Source organism: Nycticebus coucang, chromosome 1, assembly GCF_027406575.1.
Source record: "Nycticebus coucang isolate mNycCou1 chromosome 1, mNycCou1.pri, whole genome shotgun sequence".
Classification (NCBI taxonomy): domain Eukaryota; kingdom Metazoa; phylum Chordata; class Mammalia; order Primates; family Lorisidae; genus Nycticebus; species Nycticebus coucang.
In genome coordinates, this window is record NC_069780.1 from 80,106,444 (window position 1) to 80,125,350 (window position 18,907).

General features: G+C 44.8%; 2 protein-coding genes across 6 annotated transcripts in view; both read left to right on the forward strand.

Annotated features, from left to right (window-relative positions):
* Positions 1–12,229, forward strand: part of TMEM131L (transmembrane 131 like) — a 172,376-nt gene extending 160,147 nt beyond the window's left edge. For all 4 annotated transcript variants that reach the window (XM_053583183.1, XM_053583193.1, XM_053583202.1 and 1 more), the window contains 6 exons: positions 1,614–1,692; positions 2,619–2,701; positions 8,157–8,277; positions 9,631–9,722; positions 10,955–11,094; positions 11,832–12,229. In XM_053583183.1, the coding sequence (XP_053439158.1) occupies positions 1,614–1,692; positions 2,619–2,701; positions 8,157–8,277; positions 9,631–9,722; positions 10,955–11,094; positions 11,832–12,107 (791 nt within the window). In that variant the 3' untranslated portion in view covers positions 12,108–12,229. The remainder of the gene's footprint in view (positions 1–1,613; positions 1,693–2,618; positions 2,702–8,156; positions 8,278–9,630; positions 9,723–10,954; positions 11,095–11,831) is intronic.
* Positions 12,230–15,009: 2,780 nt separating this feature from the next.
* The window catches only part of TLR2 (toll like receptor 2), a 50,943-nt gene continuing 47,045 nt past the window's right edge, over positions 15,010–18,907 (forward strand). For both annotated transcript variants that reach the window (XM_053583227.1, XM_053583248.1), the window contains exon 1: positions 15,010–15,268. The gene's annotated coding sequence lies outside the window, so the exon portion shown is untranslated. The remainder of the gene's footprint in view (positions 15,269–18,907) is intronic.

The window sequence follows — 18,907 nt, forward strand, 5'->3', positions numbered from 1 at the left end:
TCCTGCACTTGGCTTTTCCCTGCGCCTTGTTTTTTATAGCTCCGTGTTATATAAAGATGTAGTTCATTCCTTTCAACACAGCTTGTAACTTTTGTAAAAAGAAGAGGCGGTGAGATGGCACAGTTTGGATAGTGCTTTGCATTTGTGAAGCTCACGCTGTCCATGTGCCCCAGGAGGAGGGCAGGGCAGGTGCCCTGTGGAGACAGGCTTAGAGAGGGCGTGGGCTTGGGGAGACTACACAGTGACCTGGGCTTGACCCGGGTCTCCTTACCCCAGAGCCCAGCGCACTTCCCGCCTCCTGAGCACTGCCCAGAGGGCTTCCTTCAGCAGCCTGCCTGCTGAACTTTCTTTCTTCTCTCCTCTGCCAGACAAGACCTGAAAAGAAGGTCTTGTCTGAGAGACCGGTGTGGTAGTGGCCGAGAAAACCTAAAGGCAGTGCTCACAGGTGATTCCGCTCAGCATTTCTCAGCGTTGTTTTCATTTTTCCCTCCGTTTCCCTCCCTGCCTTTTTAGATGATGTTTTCTAATCACTCTCCATAAAAAGGTTAGTACTGCTGATACTGACTGTGTATCCCTGTCTTCTCCTGAAGACTGACGGTATGCCTGGTGATGCTCAAGAGATTTTAAAAATCAGTACTCAACATTAAGAAAAACTGGAAGTACAGCTTTTGCTCAGAGAAAAGCCTCCTTTAGAAGAAAGATGAAAATTATTCATGGTGTTCTGTACGGTGGCATAGTATGCAGTCTTTACATTGTGTTTGAAGGCTATGGAAGAGCAGGAAAATGTCCCCAATGTAATAAATGGAAAAAAGAGTCCAAAAAGATAAAACATATGAAGTATGAGTCCAATTTTATACATATGCATACACATTAAAGATATTGTAAGGACATATACCAGGATGTTTGTAATGCTGGTATAATTGCAGATGTTTCGTATTCTTCTTCTTAAGTGTTTTTTGAGACAGAGTCTCACTATGTCGCCCTCGGTAGAGTGCTGTGGCATTACAGTTCACAGCAACCTCTAACTCTTGGGCTTAAGCGATTCTCTTGCCTCAGCCTCCCAAGTAGCTGGGACTACAGGCACCCGCCACAACACCTAGCTGTTTTTTTGTTGCAGTTGTCATTATTGTTTAGCAGGTCCAGGCCAGGTTCGAACCCACCTGCCTCAGTGTATGTGGCCAGTGCCCTAACCACTGAGCTACAGAAGCCAAGCCTTCTTACGTGGTTTTTTTTTTAGATTTTTCTACAATGGACATATTCCTTATAAGCTAAAAAAAGGGACATTATCACTTATGTGGCTAAATTTTTTCAGGGAAAAAAAATCCTATTAAAAAGTTATATAATGATGTTTCAACTTTTTTTTCGTCACTTAACATTACTAATCCAAAATTCTTGTAAAATCCTGAGTTTGTTAACTTTTCAGTGAAATGATAAATTATAAAAAGCTTTTTAAAAATTAAATCACTGAATGTGTGAATATCAATTTAAAGTGAAAAACAAATTGCTTCTTAGGGGTTAATGATACTAAAAACCTACGCATTTTAATACACAGTATATACAGTTTAATTATACTTTTAAAAGTTGTGATAATGTGTTTTTTGTTTTTGATTCAGGAGACAGTATTCCACTCAATGATTTTCCGTCTGAAACTCCCATCTCCTTGAACCTTTCTCATAGCCTCTGCAACCCCATGTGAGTTTCTTGTTTTCTAGCTTTTATGATATGTTTTAAGGACTTCTTCTTCTGCCAGCCACCCTGTTTCTTCTTTGTACATGATTCTGCACGTTAAAATATGAAGATGTTTTAAAACTGCAGGGGTGTTAAACCCTGATTTTGTTATTACTTCAGAAGGAACTATCCTTCCAAGTAAACACAATTCACACAGGACTGTCTCTGGTACCGACGGTCTCTTTAGTGATCCAGCCACGTTAGAAAACACCTCACTTCTGAAAGTAGAAAAGGAAGCAGTAGTTATTGTAAACATAGGAATTATCCGCCCTTTGCTAGGACTTGAAATAAAACTGAATTTTTGATGATTTAGAAAATTTTGCAAGACCCTGATAGATCCCCACGCATCTGCGGTTCCACTGTATGAGATTTCTGTAGCAGGACAGAATAAATAAGCACCTTGTACTGAGTGAGAAGAGCAGGTGGTAAGCCAGGAGAGGCTTTCAGAGTGAGAAATGTCATCATTTCTCTTAGGTGCCTGCCTCTTGAGAGGACAGGAGGGTACAGTTAAATGGGTGAGTTTGTGAAAAGGGAAACTCAACTCGTGGGCAAGTCCAGGTTTTTACAAACCGGTTTTGTTAGGGATGGGAAGTAAATGTGGGACAAGAATTGCTGCCAGCTGGTGATGGGCAGATTGTAAACCAAAGGGTACCTTGCTTACCTTATTTAAATTCTTTTCTTGTCATTTGTTAAAACAAGACGTTGCTACATGTTGGGACTTTAATATTCCTCGACTGTTTTCTGCACGTGCACCTTTATGTTTCTAAGATCTGTATGGTTCCCAGGGGGAGAGTTTATGTGAAAACTCAATCAGATTTGGTTTACACGATGTCAGTATTTCCTTGTACAGAACAAAGAATCAGTCGTTCCTCTGCTCACTTTCCCCACAGTGATGTGAATAATCTCCCACGATATGCAGAGCCTTCCTGTCCTAGCCTTCCTGCTGGGCCCACAGGCATGGAAGAAGAGAAAGGTGAGGCACACATTCCTCTTTCTGCAAAGACTTCTGAACTATCTATATTCCTGACCAGTGAGCTTGAGACGATAAAGCAGGTTGAGCGGAGCAGTGCTGTCTCCCCAGCGGCCCCTTCTCAAGCCATGTTAGGAAGCATCTGCGCTAGGGACCCTGTGTGTTGACACTTAACTCCCAGCCGAGGCACAGGCGCCCTATACCCCAGTACGATTTAGGCCCTTGTAGGAGACTCCCACTCCATCTAGTTCACCCTCCAGAGTCAGAGACGACAGAAAATGGTAGAAAGGCCCGGTGTGGCCCAAGAGAAGAGAGGCTGGTTGTAGAACGTGCCCAGGGAGAGGGGTCAGCCCCTTCTTTCCTCCCCCAGTTCATGCTGCCTTGGAAGCCTGTTAATGTGGCCTCAGCGGCCTTGGGGACTGGCCTCACTCCTGCGCCAGGGATGAGGCTGAGAGCTGAGTCCCCTCAAACTTTGTGCAGGCGGAAGGACAGTAACCTGGGAGCATGGAGATGAGAGTGGGTTGGAAGGAAACCTCATTCCTGCCTGGGTCTCTGATGAGAGGTTAATGCCAGTTCTCCCTCATGTTTCTTCTCCTTTCTGTCTCCCCTTCTTCGCCTCTTTTCGTTTTTGTCTTTGGTGTCCTGTTTTATTCCAGGGCTGCTTTCTTACCTAACCAGGGTCAGGAATTGTGGCAGGATAAGCCTGATTTTTATTCTCTATAGGTTTAATATGCATACTTGCTTTTCCTTATGTAAGTTAATGCTGGATATAAATGCTGCCCTACACAGCGGAGAGTTTTTACTTTGAAACCATAAGGCTTCTTTGCTGTTCCTTGAATAAGTTTTGGACTTGTCAAATTATCAACAGAAATATCTGAGAATTGGAACTAATGGTTAGTACAGTAAAACAAACGTGTGCAACTTAAAAATCTTTTTATTTATTTGTTTTTTTTTTTGAGAGAGAGAGAGAAAGAGTCTCACTCAGTCTCCCCCTGAGTGGAGGGCTATGGCATCATAACTCACAGCAACTTCAGACTCTTGGGCTCAATGATCCTCCTGCCTTAGCCCCCCAAGTAGTTTGGACTACAGGTGCCCACCACTATAAATGCCGAGCTAGTTTTTTGTACTTAGTAGAGCCGGGTTTTCACTCTTGCTCAGTCTAGTCTCAAACTCGTGAGCTCAGACTGTCCTCCCGCTTTGGCCTCCCAGAGTTGTAGGATTATAGGCATGAGCTGCCATACCAGGCCTCAACTAAAAAAATCTTAAATTCAGTAAGTAGTAATATGCGGAAGCAACATTTGGGGGAGGTTTAGATGGTACGTACTCCCTTTTTTCTCTAATAGAGAAGAGGTAGGATTTAATTAATAGTGGGGAAAACATCAAACTCCGTCACAGCAGAACCCCTTTAGCTCTTGTTGTTCTGTTCGCATTGTCAGCTGGAGACTGATAGTCTAGCGTCTTGATCCTGGTTTGTGTGTGTTTCAGGTGCCTTTCCCCTACTTCATTAGTAATCTGCAGTTAACTTTTTTGATCAACTATTTATAGTTCTTGGTTGGGTCCTAAAGTCACTTAAGAAGTAGATCTTGTTCACAGTCTGCTGTCCACAAGGCCTTCCTTGGTCCCATCACCTTTGTGCCCTCTCACCCCCCTCGTGGCTGTGCTGTCCCTTTTGCCCAGCAGAAATGGCCTGACCCCTTGTTACCGTCAGTTTTTTGACTCCCTTCCCTTTATTGCACCAACCCTGCAAAGCCACAGTCGTGGTTCTGCCCTTGTCCCTCCTGCTCCCCTGTATTCCTGTGCAAGTGAGGGGAGCTGGACCTCACGACCGGCCTCTCCCTGGATGCCTGACCACTCACTGCTGTGTCTTCCCACCTCCTCCTCTATCCCCACACTTCCAGTCCTCCTGCCTCATTCTGTTGTTGCTCTCTTCCTGTTTTGCTGGAAAAGAGAAGCAGTTAGAGACCTTCAGAAAGCCCTGCTGCCCTGTCCCCCTGCCCTCCACACCATGCATTCGCTGCCTTCCTGCTGTTGGAGCCTGATGCAGTGTCAGTGCAGCCTTTCTCTCCACGGGCCCTCCCTCCTCCATGTTTATTTGTGTAGGGGGTTGTTCCTGTCACCATGCAGGTATAGTAGAATACTCCCCCCAAACAGCCAGCACACTCTCTCTCAGCTAACTTCTCTAGCTGCTGCTCTGCTCCTGTCTTTAAGGGACTCCTTACAATTATCTAAGCTTGCTGATTCAAACTCCTGTCTTCTGTCTTTTCCGCGGAGAACCCTACAATATGCCATTTGCCATCACTCTGAAGGGGCACTGTCGGGGTCTCTGCTGGTCACCACGTTGATAAGTCCTCGGTCGGTTCTGTCTGTGGTTCCCGTGTTGACCACTTACAGACATTAGGTGTTCTTTGCTGCCCCGTGTACCTCAGGGTCCTGATTCTGGTTCTCCCCATCTCCCTCTCATGACCCTGGAGCCCCCCAGAGCAGTCCTTGGCCCTTTGCTCCTCTCTCTGCCTGCACATAGTCCCTTGGTGATCTCATCTACTTTCGAAGCTTTAAGTTTCCCTCACACCCTGACAGCTCCTGAGTTTGTGTCTTTAACCTGAGCCTGTCTCCTGAACTCTGGTACCTTGTAGCTGACTGCCAGTTTGACATCTGCACTTGGGGTCCAGCAGGTGCCACAGCTGGACGTTGGATCGTCTCTTCAGACCTGCTGCACTTACAGGAGCCAGGCAGCAGCGAGGACTCGTCCTGGCCTCTCCCTTTCTTATCGCCCACATTGGATCCATTGACTCATTGTTTCCCTCTGCCCTCCAAATAGATTCCAGGTGTCTGCTCCCTTCTCATCAGCTCCACCATAATCACTATGGCCAGGCCATCCTTCTTTCTCAGTGGGATTATCCTAATAGCTTTCTAACAGGTCTGCCTGCTTCTACCTTCACCCTACCAGAGTGATCATGTTAAACCAAAGGTCATGTCACTGTCAAGAACTAGGAAGCACTTAAGGTTTTTACTTTATAACACATTACCCTACCATAGTTCTGTGGAAACTGACAGAAGACAAGAGACTCCTGGTTTGGAGACAAAGGACTTGTAACATAGCAAGAGGTAGGAGCATCAGCATATTTATGTCAGCTTTGCTTACCCCCGCTCCTATGGGGACAACATAGAAGGAAAGGAGCCCTGAGCATAGGGAGCCCAAGCCTTTTCTAATGGGCAGGAGATAATTACCTTTATGATGCTGGACATTAAGCAGACTTGCCCCTTGTACCAAAAGGAGACATTACCCCTATCTCTGAGGCTTTGCCTAACAAACGTCTTCAGAAAGGGCAGAATAAAGGCAGCCATGCTTCTGTTAGAGAGATATATAGAGAAATACCTGTCTTACAATATACATACCTCTTGTTTTTATATAGCCTTGGCTTCTAGATTTGCTATGAGTAAACCATTCTACAAACCGTTCTTTAACTGATCTGACTGCCAGGAGCAGTCATATCTGTTTGATTTATCTCATGCAACATTTAATAACAGTTGCTGTCAACTGACCTTAAATGGCAGGCTAAGGCCACCCTAAAGTATCAGCCTAAGCTGTGCACCAGAGTCTCAGACCCAGCTGGCTGAATGCATCCCATAAGCCACAAGTGTCTACCATAGAAGCTGGTGGCTTTCTGTTTTGAGTTTTCTGTATTGATGTTTTTGCTTGGCGATGGGGATTACTCAGGTACAGCAGAGGGTATTAGTGATTACACAGACTCCACCTTGCCCCCAGAGAGAACATCCATGGGAATTCTGTCATCTGTAACAACTCTGGCCAGTGAGTTGAGGCTGACCTGAATGCCTTCCAGGGCCCAGGGGGTGGATCACTTCAGCTGTCATCAAATTTCATACCAACCTTTTCTAATTGGGTGGCTCCCTCATAGTGAGTATTGCCCATAGGACGTGCATGAGCAAGTTACTCTTCCAGCAAGGTCCCCTTTGTTTCCAGTCGGTGATGCCAGAAGTGTCTCCATGTCTGGTGTAGTGGCAGACCCAGGCCACATGACAGCAGTCTGGGTGATGCAGACCCAGTCAGCTACCTTGATTCTAGTCCGTCTCAGCAGAGAATGAGCCTTTTCCAGGGATCTCTACCCAGGGGGCTCCAAGGTATCAGAAGCCGAGATCTGTTTTTACATTTCACAGCCCTGGAGAGCAGTGTCTTTCATCCGCCAGTCTGTCGCTTTCCAAGTGGCAGACCAGACATGTAGGCTGTTGGCAAGAGCCAATAGAGTCAATAAAACACAGCAAAGTGAGCAGGGAGACCACAGTCCTTTTTGGTTGTGTATGGCAGGCATTGAGGTTGGACAGCTGCAGTGTCCCACAGGACATCATCAGTTTTTAGCTTAACCGGACCATCAGACAGCCAGGCCCTAGCATTCAGTGGGGCAGTCAAGGGCCTCACTGAACCAGCAGCTTTGCTTCAAGTGGCAGAATGGGGGAACGTCTCCTCAGATCTGTAGCTGCCATTTTTTCACATAAAGCCCCCCGGGGCCAAGTACATGGGCATCAGCCTGTCTGCATCAGGTGTCACAGGGTGACTCAGACAGCCTTGGTGGATGCCAGCATGCACAGCAGGTTACAGGAGAGGAGCCCTGAGCTTGGGAGCCCTGATCTTTTATAGCAGGAAACAGTTATGCCTTCCCTTTGCTTCAGAGGGGGGCATCGTATGTTCCAAAGCTTTTTGTTTAGTAAACATCTGGGGAAAGATAGGCCAGAACAAAGCCCTCCAGTGCCTCTGCTGCCAAAATGTGCAGAAACGGGAGAGAACAGTGCTCATTTTTCTCTAAGCAGTCACTCTACTCAGAACCTTCCAGTGGCTTCCCGAGACCAGCCTGAACAAGAGTGAGACCCCATTCCTACTAAAAAAAAATAGAAGAAAACTAGCTGGGCGTGGTGGCAGGCATCTGTAGTCCCAGCTACTTGGGAGGCTGAGACAGGAGTTTGAGATCAATGTGAGCTACACATGGCCTCCAACCCAGGGTACCAGAGGGAGACTCCATCTCAAAAAATAAATAAAGTAAAATAAAACTGCTGTGTGGGCCACTACTGCACACAGAGCATCTGCCCTGCTGTATTTCTTCTTTCCCTCGTTGTTTGTCTCTCCTCACTTGAGTATAACTTGTTCACTGCCATATCCTCGGTATCTGTAACGGGGCCTTGCGGAAAGTGGGCCTTCACATACTTAACTGAATCCCATCCTGTCCAGGTCAAGAGGTTGTACACCATCTGAAGGAGTGGTCAGAGCAATGTGCTGTGTCTCAGCATTTGCACGTGTGTCCTGAAATAATAACCCCAAAAGGCAGAAGGGGTCTGCACGTGTGGGTGACATCAGGGAGTACTTTCTAGAGGGAAGTGCAGTTGAAGAGGGGTAGGATGAGGGCTGGGCCGGAGATGGTAGACTGAGAGGCCTTATTCTCTTTTTTAGGTCTTTACTCACCCGGAGACCTGTGGCCCACCCATCCAGTGTGTCTGACAAACAGCTTAAACTGCACTCTGGAGAGCAGCTCGCCCTGTGTGCTGCAGGAGCCTGTTCCGGTCCACAACAGGTACAGCTTCCCTTCTGCACTGGGCCTGCTTAGTCTCAGGACTTGCAGGTGCAATCAGAATTCCAGCTGTTGGGGATGAGGGCTACACTTCTTCCTCAGTGGACTTGAGCCGGGTATTGCTTCTGCCTTTTAGATTTGTGTTGTGATGTCTTAGAAAATAATGAACTACATACACATTGAGAGAAACATGAGAAGGAAATAAAAGAAATAAAGCTGGTGACCGTGTCATTACTTTTTTAAATTGAAAAGTCGAGGTAAACTTGAGAAAAAACAATCACTTGTAGTTCCTTTCCCCTAACAGATTTACATTTTTTAGAGGCAAATTTGAGAAAAAACAATCACTTGTAGTTCCTATCCCCTAACAGAAAATTTACATTTTTTCCATGGCTTTACTCTTGAGCACATTTAAAATTTAAAAAGATCAAATAGTTTAAATATCAAAAAACAGTTATACAATGACAGTTTCTTAAATTTGCTATTTGATGTTAGTATGATGTTCAATTAATGAACCTTAAGAAAATGTTAATTTATTTAATCACCAAATCCATTTGAAGGGCTTCTTTTTTTCTTTTGCTCAGCTAACTACAGAGTATTTGCTATCTTGTTTCTGTAATGAGAATCCAGTTTGCGTTAGTGATCAAAGCATTGTGAATTATAGTCCTTAAAGTTGCAACTTCCCTGAGATGAATGCTGGCCTTGCTCTGAGTGAAAGGCAGACATGTTAATGTTTAAGGCCTTCAGGTGTGTGCTAATACACTTGGAACTATTCCAGCTGTGCTTCCACAGTGCTGATAGAGCCACACCCTTGGATTCTGTCTGTGGTCAGACTCAGCAGACAGAATTCCAGGGGAAGTAGGATACTGGTCCACCCCCCCCACCTGCAGGAAGAGCATCATTGGTGATAAACACTGAGTGAGTCTTTGATTCTGTGACTTGAGAAAGTACATCTCTTATTTCCCAAAATGGGGGGATTTGTCAGAATTAGGAGGCTGGGCAATAAAATTGTTTTCCTCTTTCTTTTTTTTTTTTTTTTTTGTAGAGACATAGTCTCACTTTATGGCCCTCGGTAGAGTGCCGTGGCCTCACACAGCTCACAGCAACCTCCAACTCCTGGACTTAAGCGATTCCCTTGCCTCAGCCTCCCGAGTAGCTGAGACTACAGGTGCCCGCCACAACGCCCGGCTATTTTTTTGGTTGCAGTTTGGCCGGGGCCAGGTTTGAACCCGCCACCCTCGGTATATGGGGCCAGCGCCTTACCGACTGAGCCACAGGCGCCGCCCAGTTTTCCTCTTTCTTTACTTGGATTATCTCAACATCCTGTTTCTGAAATTAGACCACTTGTTTTTTTGGTAGCAACTTCATTGATTGGAATGCAGCATGCGAAGGCCAGTTTCCCAGTGTGTACTGTCCATTGGAGATGAATGATTACAACGCCTTCCCAGAAGGTAAAAACTGCTTAAACCACCCCAGAGCCACTCTTCTAGTCTCAGAACGTCCAGGCAGGAAGTGTGCAGAACTAGGCACTAACCCACAGAATCACATGCCTTTTAACAGTGAGACTTTGCTAGTGGACATACAGCAGGCTGCTAAATGGCTTCCTGTGGATCCAGTTGAGCCTGCCTGCTGTGTGTAATTCTGCATAGCCCTCAAAAAGCCTTCTGACTCTGGGTATCTGGGAGCTTTACAAATAACCCTACTTCATTTAGTCCTTCACATTAGGTAGAACTGGGCCGTTTGGGTCTGTGTGGACCTAACCTAACATTGTGGGTTGTCCAGTGGGAGGCTGGGACTTGAGTTGATTGCTATTCCTTTTAGACATTTAAGTCCCACACAAATTAGAAACATTTACCTCTGGTTCCTCAGTCCTGACTCCTCTGCCCGTGGGCAGTGCTATAAAAGGAAAGAAAGGGCTTGGAGGGGAAATTGTGGGAACTTGGGCTCAAGCATCTATAATAATAAATATTTTTAGTATGTGTACTGCCTAAGTGAGCAGAACACATATAAATAATAATAAATTTATTATTTACAATAATAAATAAATAAGAGATACAAGATTTTCTTGATCAACTGGAAAATGCTTTTGCTTTACATTACTGTCTGATCATGATTCTTATCCTAGTGCCACCCTTTCAGGGAAGGGACAAGCAACAACGTTAGCTATTCTTATCTAGATTTTGGTACATGCGTTGCTCTATGCTAACCACCAGGGGGTGCTTTTGTAACTTCCTTCCTGGGACTGTGAGGCTTCTTGTTAATTTTCTTCTTGATACCTAAGAGGTGCTTGGTTTTGCATTCCTTTATCAGCCCATATGGTATATGTGCAGGTGGCTAAGGTTGGTGTGACAGGTAATAAAAAGTTTTTTTAAAGACCGGTAAGCATTTAAGTCCCTAGTAGTATTTTACCATACTTTGTATAATAGAAAGAGTCCCATCAAATGATCAAAAGCAGAAATACAAGCCCAGAGGAAGACCTTCCACATAGAGGGTTTCCCAGGTAGTGTGGCTGGCAAAGTTTTAACCTTGAGAATGACAGTGAAACAATTCTCCTGCTGCACACAGAGGGAACATTTTAACTTGTCAACAGTGTAAAGCTTTGAAAGCTGTTTTGCCTGAGAGTGAGAATACATTTCTCTCTGTGAATATGTTTACTTGTGTTGATGTATCCCATTTTTTGTAGAAAACATGAATTATGCCAATGGCTTCCCCTGTCCTGCAGAAGTTCAGACAGACTTTATTGACCACAGCTCTCAGTCTACCTGGAACGCCCCACCCAACATGCCTGCTGCCTGGGGACATGCCAGTTTCATCAGCTCTCCGGTCAGTGTTGCCCATCCTATGCTGGGAGCCCCAGGGCAGCTCTGAGTTGCTGCTGCTTTAATCCTGGTCTCAACTAGCGTTAGCATTTGGGATTGGGTCAGCCAGAGGCTGGTGTGTTTCTTTTAGATCATGGAAGGTGGGGCTGGTCACCCCCTGAAGGAACCTAATCTGTAACCAGATGGGTGGGAGCTTGCAGACATGGACATTCTTGCCACCCTCAAGTGAAAAAGATGTCCCCAAATATGCCAAATGGTGGCTGTTTGTTGATACAATTGAACATGGGGCTGGGAGTCCTCTCTGATACAGTTGTTTTTAAGTGGACTTGCTGACTTTTCATCTGTAATCAGAGATAAAATGAAAGTCCCAGGAAGGCCAGTGGTAGTCAGTGCTGGGATCCTGAGAGCTTTCCCTGCTAAAAGCCCAGTGTTTTCCCCTTTCATATCCACTTGACACTTCCTCCCTCCCCAGATAAAAGTTCATTTGGCCTGTGGGTTCTTCCTTAGGTTACAAATAAGGTTATCTAGTTAAATAAGGACTTCACAATCCCCCCTTTGAGAAAAATGGAGTTAAACCAGATTTAATTTGAGAATAGTTCAGTAACTTCCAAGTTAACTTGGATTGATAGCCTTGTGGTAAGGACTGGTGTACGTTCAGTCTCGGCCTTGCCTTTCTGATGCTTCTTTGTTGGTGGTGCTGTTTTTTAACCTTCTTTTCCCCCCTCCTCATTTGTACTTCAGCCCTACCTCACAAGCACGCGAAGCTTGTCTCCAATGTCTGGACTTTTTGGTTCCATTTGGGCCCCGCAAAGCGATGTGTATGAAAATTGCTGCCCCATCAATCCCACCACGGAACATTCTACTCACATGGAGAACCAGGCGGTCATGTGCAAGGAGTACTACCCAGGGTTTAACCCGTTTCGTGCCTATATGAACCTGGACATATGGACTACCACGGCAAATAGGAATGCAAACTTCCCACTGTCTAGAGACTCAAGTTACTGTGGGAATGTGTGAAAAGAATTGGAGTTTTAAACAATGTGAATAAAGAGGCTTGTGTTTCGATTACTAGTGTAAGCTGGTTGTTGAGCTAGATTATGACATTGGTGGATATTTTGGCACTTTTATATGAAAATAAAGGTTTTTTTTTTTTTTTTAATGAAATCTGGGTGCTCTATTTTTTTTTAATCCTTCATAAACCAGTGGTAGAAACTAAGCATCCATGTGTGAAAACTTTCATAAGATGTCAGAGAAGCCAAATGTTTTAAATCAGAACAAGGGAGACTTCTCAACAAGTAAGAGTGGAGAAAGGAATGACTGTGGTTGTTTTCTCCTCCTGGGCCTCAGAATCTCCCGGGAGCACTCAAAACATGAAGTTGCTCAGGTGCCATTCCCAGGGATTCTCGTGGAATTGATCTGTGGCTTAGGCAATCAGGATTTTTTGAATACTTCTCCACGATCGTAACGTGCGGCCAGTGTTGACAAGCGCTGGAAAGCCCTGTGTGGCAGGTCACTTGTCCAGATGGACTCTGTTCAGGGTGGAGGGCGCTTCCTTCTGGTCCTGGGGCATCATGGCTGCCGGGATGAAGCAGAGAGCCCTAGTGCTGTTATCGCAGTCCCCGTTATGGAAGGGACCGTTACCCCTACCCTCTTTGTGCCAGTCCTTGGGGGCAGTGACAACAGCAGGCACATTCTGGTAAGTGTTTGGTTTCCTTCCCTTTGCTTCCCAGTGAGCTGGGTAAACCTGATACAAGGACTTACGCGGAGTTAGGTAGCTGGTGCATGTTTTGCCCGACTGATTTGTATCTGTTTGTCATTGATTTAAAAGTCCCTGTTATGGTGGAATTACTGATTTTTATGTATAAACTTCGAAACCATTTTTAACTTTTAATAAAAGTTTCCTATTTTTACATTTCCTTTTGTCTTCATTAGAAATTTGTGGGGAACAAATTTTGAGTGGAATGCTGGGTTTGCTTGCTTTGAGTTTATTTCTCTTTGCCATGGAGAACAAGTGTATTGTAAATCTGGGACTGCTGTTTTGAAGGGAGAGCCTTCAAGTGTTAATTAACTTAAATCATAAGTGACTGAAAGTGAGAATGTCACACTAAATTGAGGTTTATTAAAGCCAGGGCTTTAAGGATGCTTGAGAAAAGCACAGCCCACAAAGTATGTGCTGTGAACTAGGTTCCCATAGAAGAGGTGGAGGATTTCACATATGAAGGAAAAAAGGGGGTGTATAGAAAAAAAGGTGAGTTTGAAGGATTTAGCAGTGAGGCAGTTGATGGTATGATTGTGACTAAATTGGTGTCTAAATCTACAAAAGATGAACATTCAGAAAAGGGAGGGTAGAGGAAGTAGCCCATGTTGTGAATCTTCTCAGGGTGGGTTCGAAGGGTGATCTCACCTCTACCTTGGTATGCATCTATGAAGATAAACTTGTAATGGGCATTTAAGAGTTCATTCAGGACTCTGTCTCAAAACAAAAAAAAAGTTCATTCAGGTTACAGTCCTAAGGGTATAATTGACATGCACTCTTAGAGCTACATTCGTATCTTGAAGGGAATTTTTGTTTTGTTTTTTAAGGCTCAAGAAAATACAAAATATTTTAACCTAAAATACATTTCTTTGTCTTATTTTGAGATGGCTGCGTGCAAACAGACTGTTGAGGCGGAATGCTGAGGGAGAGACTTGCCATTGTAGAGAATCCCTGTTAAATGTAGCCAGGACTTGCATATTTGATCTGGGACAGGTCTGCAGAGAGCGTGGCACCCTCAAGTCTGATTAAAAACATTTCCCTGAGGGCTATTGTGGGGTTTATCTGCACAACAAGATCACCTTCCGGCCAGACTTCTATCATCCTTCCCATACCCAGTCTAAAGGGAAAAATCCTGTTTAGCCATTTTCCAAGCCCCTTTTTAAAAGAGGACCCCTGTACCTCGTTGGGGGAGAGGATGGTAGTGCTCCTGCAACTCAGTTCCCAGGCTCCATTCTCTCTTTTGGCGTAATGAATTTCAGGGGTCCTGAGCTTTTTATTATGTGCAGCTGCTAGAAAAACCTAAGATTGCCAAGTTAGAATCCTGATTTGGGTGTAGCAGCCTTCCCTCCCTACCCCTCTTTCGGTATATATTAAATATAATTTGGTTCTAGGATACACATGCAAAGGAATGGAAAGCAGGGACTTGAACAGTTATTTTCACACTCAATGTTGGTAACAGCATTATTCACAATAGCCAAAAGGTGGAAACAGCCTCAATGTCTTTGACGGGGATAAACAGAATGTGACATAATCCTTATGATGGAATATTTTGCCTTAAAAAGGAATAAAATTCTAATACATGCTACAGTATGGAGAACCTTGAAACATTATACTAAGTGAAATAAACCACTCGCAAGAGGACAAATACAAATGATTTTGCTTTCATGAGGGACTTAGAGTAGTCAAATTCATAGAGACAAAAGGGTGGTTGCCAGGGGTTGGGGGTGGAGCAATGATAGAAAGTTCTGGAGATGGCTGATGGGGGGCATATGACATCAGATACAAGATCTGCCTCAGTGCTATTGTTCTCTACTTTTCTACTTCCATTGATACCTCAGATCCTCATCAGGAAAATAATGGGAAACCAAAATGTTATTCTACTACATAAAGTAAAAATCTTTAATTTTTCTGGGATATTATCTTTAGCTCTAAAAATTTTTAAAAAAGGGAAACCAGAGCGTTTTTTATTAAAAAATTATTACGGAGTGCCTCCTAGGAGCCGAGACCTGTCCCTGGGGCCACAGATCCAGCAGAGAACAAGACAAGGCCCTGCTGCCCTGTCACGTTCCAGAGAAGGGATGGGAAAGAACCAAGACCGGAGCAATATTTCAGATAAGGACGAGCACCGTGAGGGCAATGAAACAGTGATGTGACAGACAGGAGCGATGGCAGTGGTCCCTGAGTGATCAGAGAAAGTCTCTTTGAGGTAAAAAACGTAAAACGACAAGAAAGCCAGTGTGCCAGGATCCGCGCGCAAAGCTCTCCAGCAGCGGCAAGCGCAAGTGCAAAGGCCCTGAAGTGGGAGAGGCCGCGCGCCTACAGCCTGCCGCGCTGAGCCGCCTCCGGAAAGGCCTGGCAGCCACGGAAAAGAGGACGGGTTTGACGACGTGTTGGAAGTGCCGTGGGACGCCACTGGGGTGTTGTAAGTGAGAAAGAGCTTTATCTGACAATTTTTTTTTTTTTTTTTTGACCAGGGCTGGGTTTGAACCCGCCACCATCTGACAATTTTTTTTAAATGAGCGTCAGCTGAGTGGAGGAGGGGTGCAGGGAGTCCAGGAGTAGCCGCAGGAAGGCACAATCCCCCCGACTGGGCCTTGAGAACTGGGTCCTGGCCAAGCCGCGGTCTGAGAGGAAGAGCTTCTGGGTCGGGAGGCACAGGAGGGCAAGTTCGCGGTGCACGCGCTCCACGTGGGACACTCGCAGGTGGAGGCAGTTGCCTCCGGGATCTTTAAGGCTGAGACAAAGGGGGGCGCCTTCGCTTGCTGCCGGAGGGTTAAAGCAAGAGAGAGGCCTCCCGGGGAGCGGAGCGCCGGGGCCTGGGTGGGGGCGCGGGCTGCGCAGGGGAGCTGCAGCGTAGGGCGGCAGCTGGAGGGGGCGCGGAGAGGGAACGGCTTGTTGGGTCCACCCGTGCCCCAGAGGGAGGAGGTGGTGTCCGGTGCCCCGGCGCCCGGCGGACGATACCTGGCGGGACTGCGGCAGGAAGATTCAGCCCCGCTAGCTGCAGCGTGAGCGCTCATCCTGACATCGGATGCGCACTGCCCCGGGTGCAGATGCTCGGCCCTCCTCCCCTGCGCCTGCGTGCTGCGCATGAGCAAAAGCGACAGGGCGGCTCTATGGCAGGGCTGTGCGCTTCCCTTTCCCAGGGGCAGGATTATTCAGGGGTCCTCTAGGGCCTTGCTACTAGAGTGGTCACCCCAACTGCAGTGACTTACCCGAGAGAGCGTGTTAGAAATGCAGATTTACTGCACCAGAATTTTCATTTCAGCAAAGATCTTCAGGTAATTTGTATGCACATCGAAGTTTAAGGAGCCTTGCTGCAGGGCAGGCTCAGGTAGATGTGGCCTGTGGCATGTTTTATGAATAAAATTGTATTATAACATTGACATTTCTCATTCATTTACCTGCAAGGATAGAATCGTTGTGACAGATGCAGCCTAAAATATTTATCTCCTGGTCCTTGACAGAAAAACTTGCAGACCCCTGCTGCAAGGGAGGGAAGAGCAACAAGATAGTGGGTGCCTGGGCCTCCCAAATGGTAGGTTCTTGCCGTTTTAGCCCTGGACTCCTGACCCTGATGCTGAAGTGAAAGAGAAATAGATTGTGTCTTGTTTAGGCTACTGCTGTTTGGGGGCTTTGTGTTACAGCCTCAGAACTAATACAGCCTTTCCTGCTTGTCTGACTGTTGTCTCTAGTAAATATTGTCATGTCCAGTGTGTAGGTGAAGGCATAAGTATGGAGGTGGTTAAGGAAGTGAGTTTTAGTTGAACACTTCAATTTTTCTACTCTTGGGAGGCAAGGGAAAAAAAGACAGGAAAAAAGTTACACAATTCTTTACATACCAAGTGAACTTTCACACACCAATCTCCATGTTTAGACCTCCATATGACAATTGTTAGTATACTGCATTATACTAATAGTAGGAGAAACTTGAGAATCACCTGAGTAATAAGAGAGGAGAAAACTGGTGCTATCTTCCAGAAGTTTCCATTTTAGTACAGGACCCATTAAAGAGCACAACATTTGGGGGCCAGAGTTCTAACTCCAGCTTTACCCCATACTTTACCTCTCTATGCCTTGGTTTCCTCTTCTGTAAAATGGGGATAATAATGGTAACATACCTTATAGAGTTGTGAGAATTATATGAATTAGTGTTTAGACAGTGTTTGGCATCTAGTAACCCCCTCAACTGGCTGCTCATATTTTTTGATATAATTGCTATCAAGAATGTAAATGAAAGAACATAGGACAACAGGATAAACACGAAATTAAGCCTCAGGGTTGGTGGGGGCTACTGAGGCAGACACTTTTATACATTGCTGATGGGATCATAACTTAGCCATGTATATTGGTACTGTAAAAAAATATTCAGGGAATTGACCCTTAAGAAAAGAGTAAATATGATGTCACAAAAATCAAATATTAGTTTTCATTTTTTAATTCATTCATTATTGTGAGCAACTTTCCAAAAATGCATTTATGCATTTTATAATTAAAACACAAGTACAACAAAAGTAGTATCTAGTTATAAAAATATTTTTAAAAATTTACTAGTTAGTATAAAAATGGAGTTTTCTTTCACCTTGATTCTGATTGCAGAGATGGTCAATTACTGAGTGTTTCCTCTTCTGGAAGCTTCCTTCCTGTTTTTTAAACCTGTGCAATGAAGAGCTGAGTCCATGTAATACAATGTAAAGAACAAACCAGACTACATTGGAGGGGCCCTCTGGACAGGAAAAAAGTGATTGTGCTGCCTCTGTAGTGATGCATATGCTTGAAACTGGGGGGAAAGGGACTCTATTTTTCATGATGTTCAAGGTTTTTTATGTTTCTGAGGATTGTGTACATGACTTTCTTTTTTCTTTTCTTTCTTTTGAGACAGTCTTATTTTTCACCCTTGGTAGAGTGCTCTGTCATCACAGCTCACAGCAACCTCAAACTCTTGGGCTCAAATGATTCTGTTGTCTCAGCCTCTTGAGTACCTGGGACTACAGGCAAGCGCCACAACGCCTGGCTATTTTTTTTTTTTTTTTTAGAGATGGGGTCCATGGGCGGCGCCTGTACTCAAAGGAGTAGGGCGCCAGCCCCATATGCCTAAAGGTGGTGGGTTCAAACCCAGCCCCGGCCAAAAAGAAAAAAAAAATAGAGATGGGGTCTTGCTTTTGCTCAGGTTGGTCTCAAACCTGTGAGCTCAGGCAATCCACCCGCCCCAGCCTCCTAGAGTGCTAGGATTACAGGCGTGAGCCACCACGCCCAGCCTGACTTATTTTTTTCCAAAAATTAAGAGAAAAATCATAAGACTTCAGCCAGCAAGTTTCCCGCAGTTAACTAAATTAACTAATGATTTTAGCAGGAATTACAGTTGTAGCTCTTGTCTTCCTGACTTCTGCCATCTTGTCTCTGCTCTCACTGCCCTAGAGCTGATCTGGGTATGAGACTGTTAAAGGTCCAGTCTGTGTTGCCCTCCAGTGAGTCATAAGGACACTGGAAAAGTCATGCAGATTTCCTCAGCTATTATGTCATTATGCAGAATCTAAACACTATTTTCCATTTTATCATTGTTTAAGGTCCCGAATAGCTCTAGTTTTTACATTTTATTATTACACAAGTCCAAACTAAACTGTGCTCTCCATTCTTTGTAAAAAATAAGTAGAAACAAACCAAGAAAACATTATAATAAAGTATTCTCAAACAATAAGAGAAATAAATATTTCTCTTCAGTTATTTCTAACTAATTGTATTTTTGTTAGATATAACAAAATTTGCTGGCTCACAGCAACCTAAACTCTTGGGCTCAAGCGATCTACTTGCTTCAGCCTCCCTGGTAGCTAGGACTATAGGTGCCTGCCACAATTTTGGCAGTCACTAACCTAAAGGCATGATCATTAAGAATTAATCTTTTTTCTTTAGTATTTCCTGAATACGAGAAATAACAAACAGGATTAACGACCTCATGAAAAGGTCCAAAAAATGCGTATCATGGTGCCCATGAACTACTGTTGGCAGAATTTTCTTAATATTCCTAGGTCTTATCAGCTCTGCATCTACAAGTTTTTCCTTACCC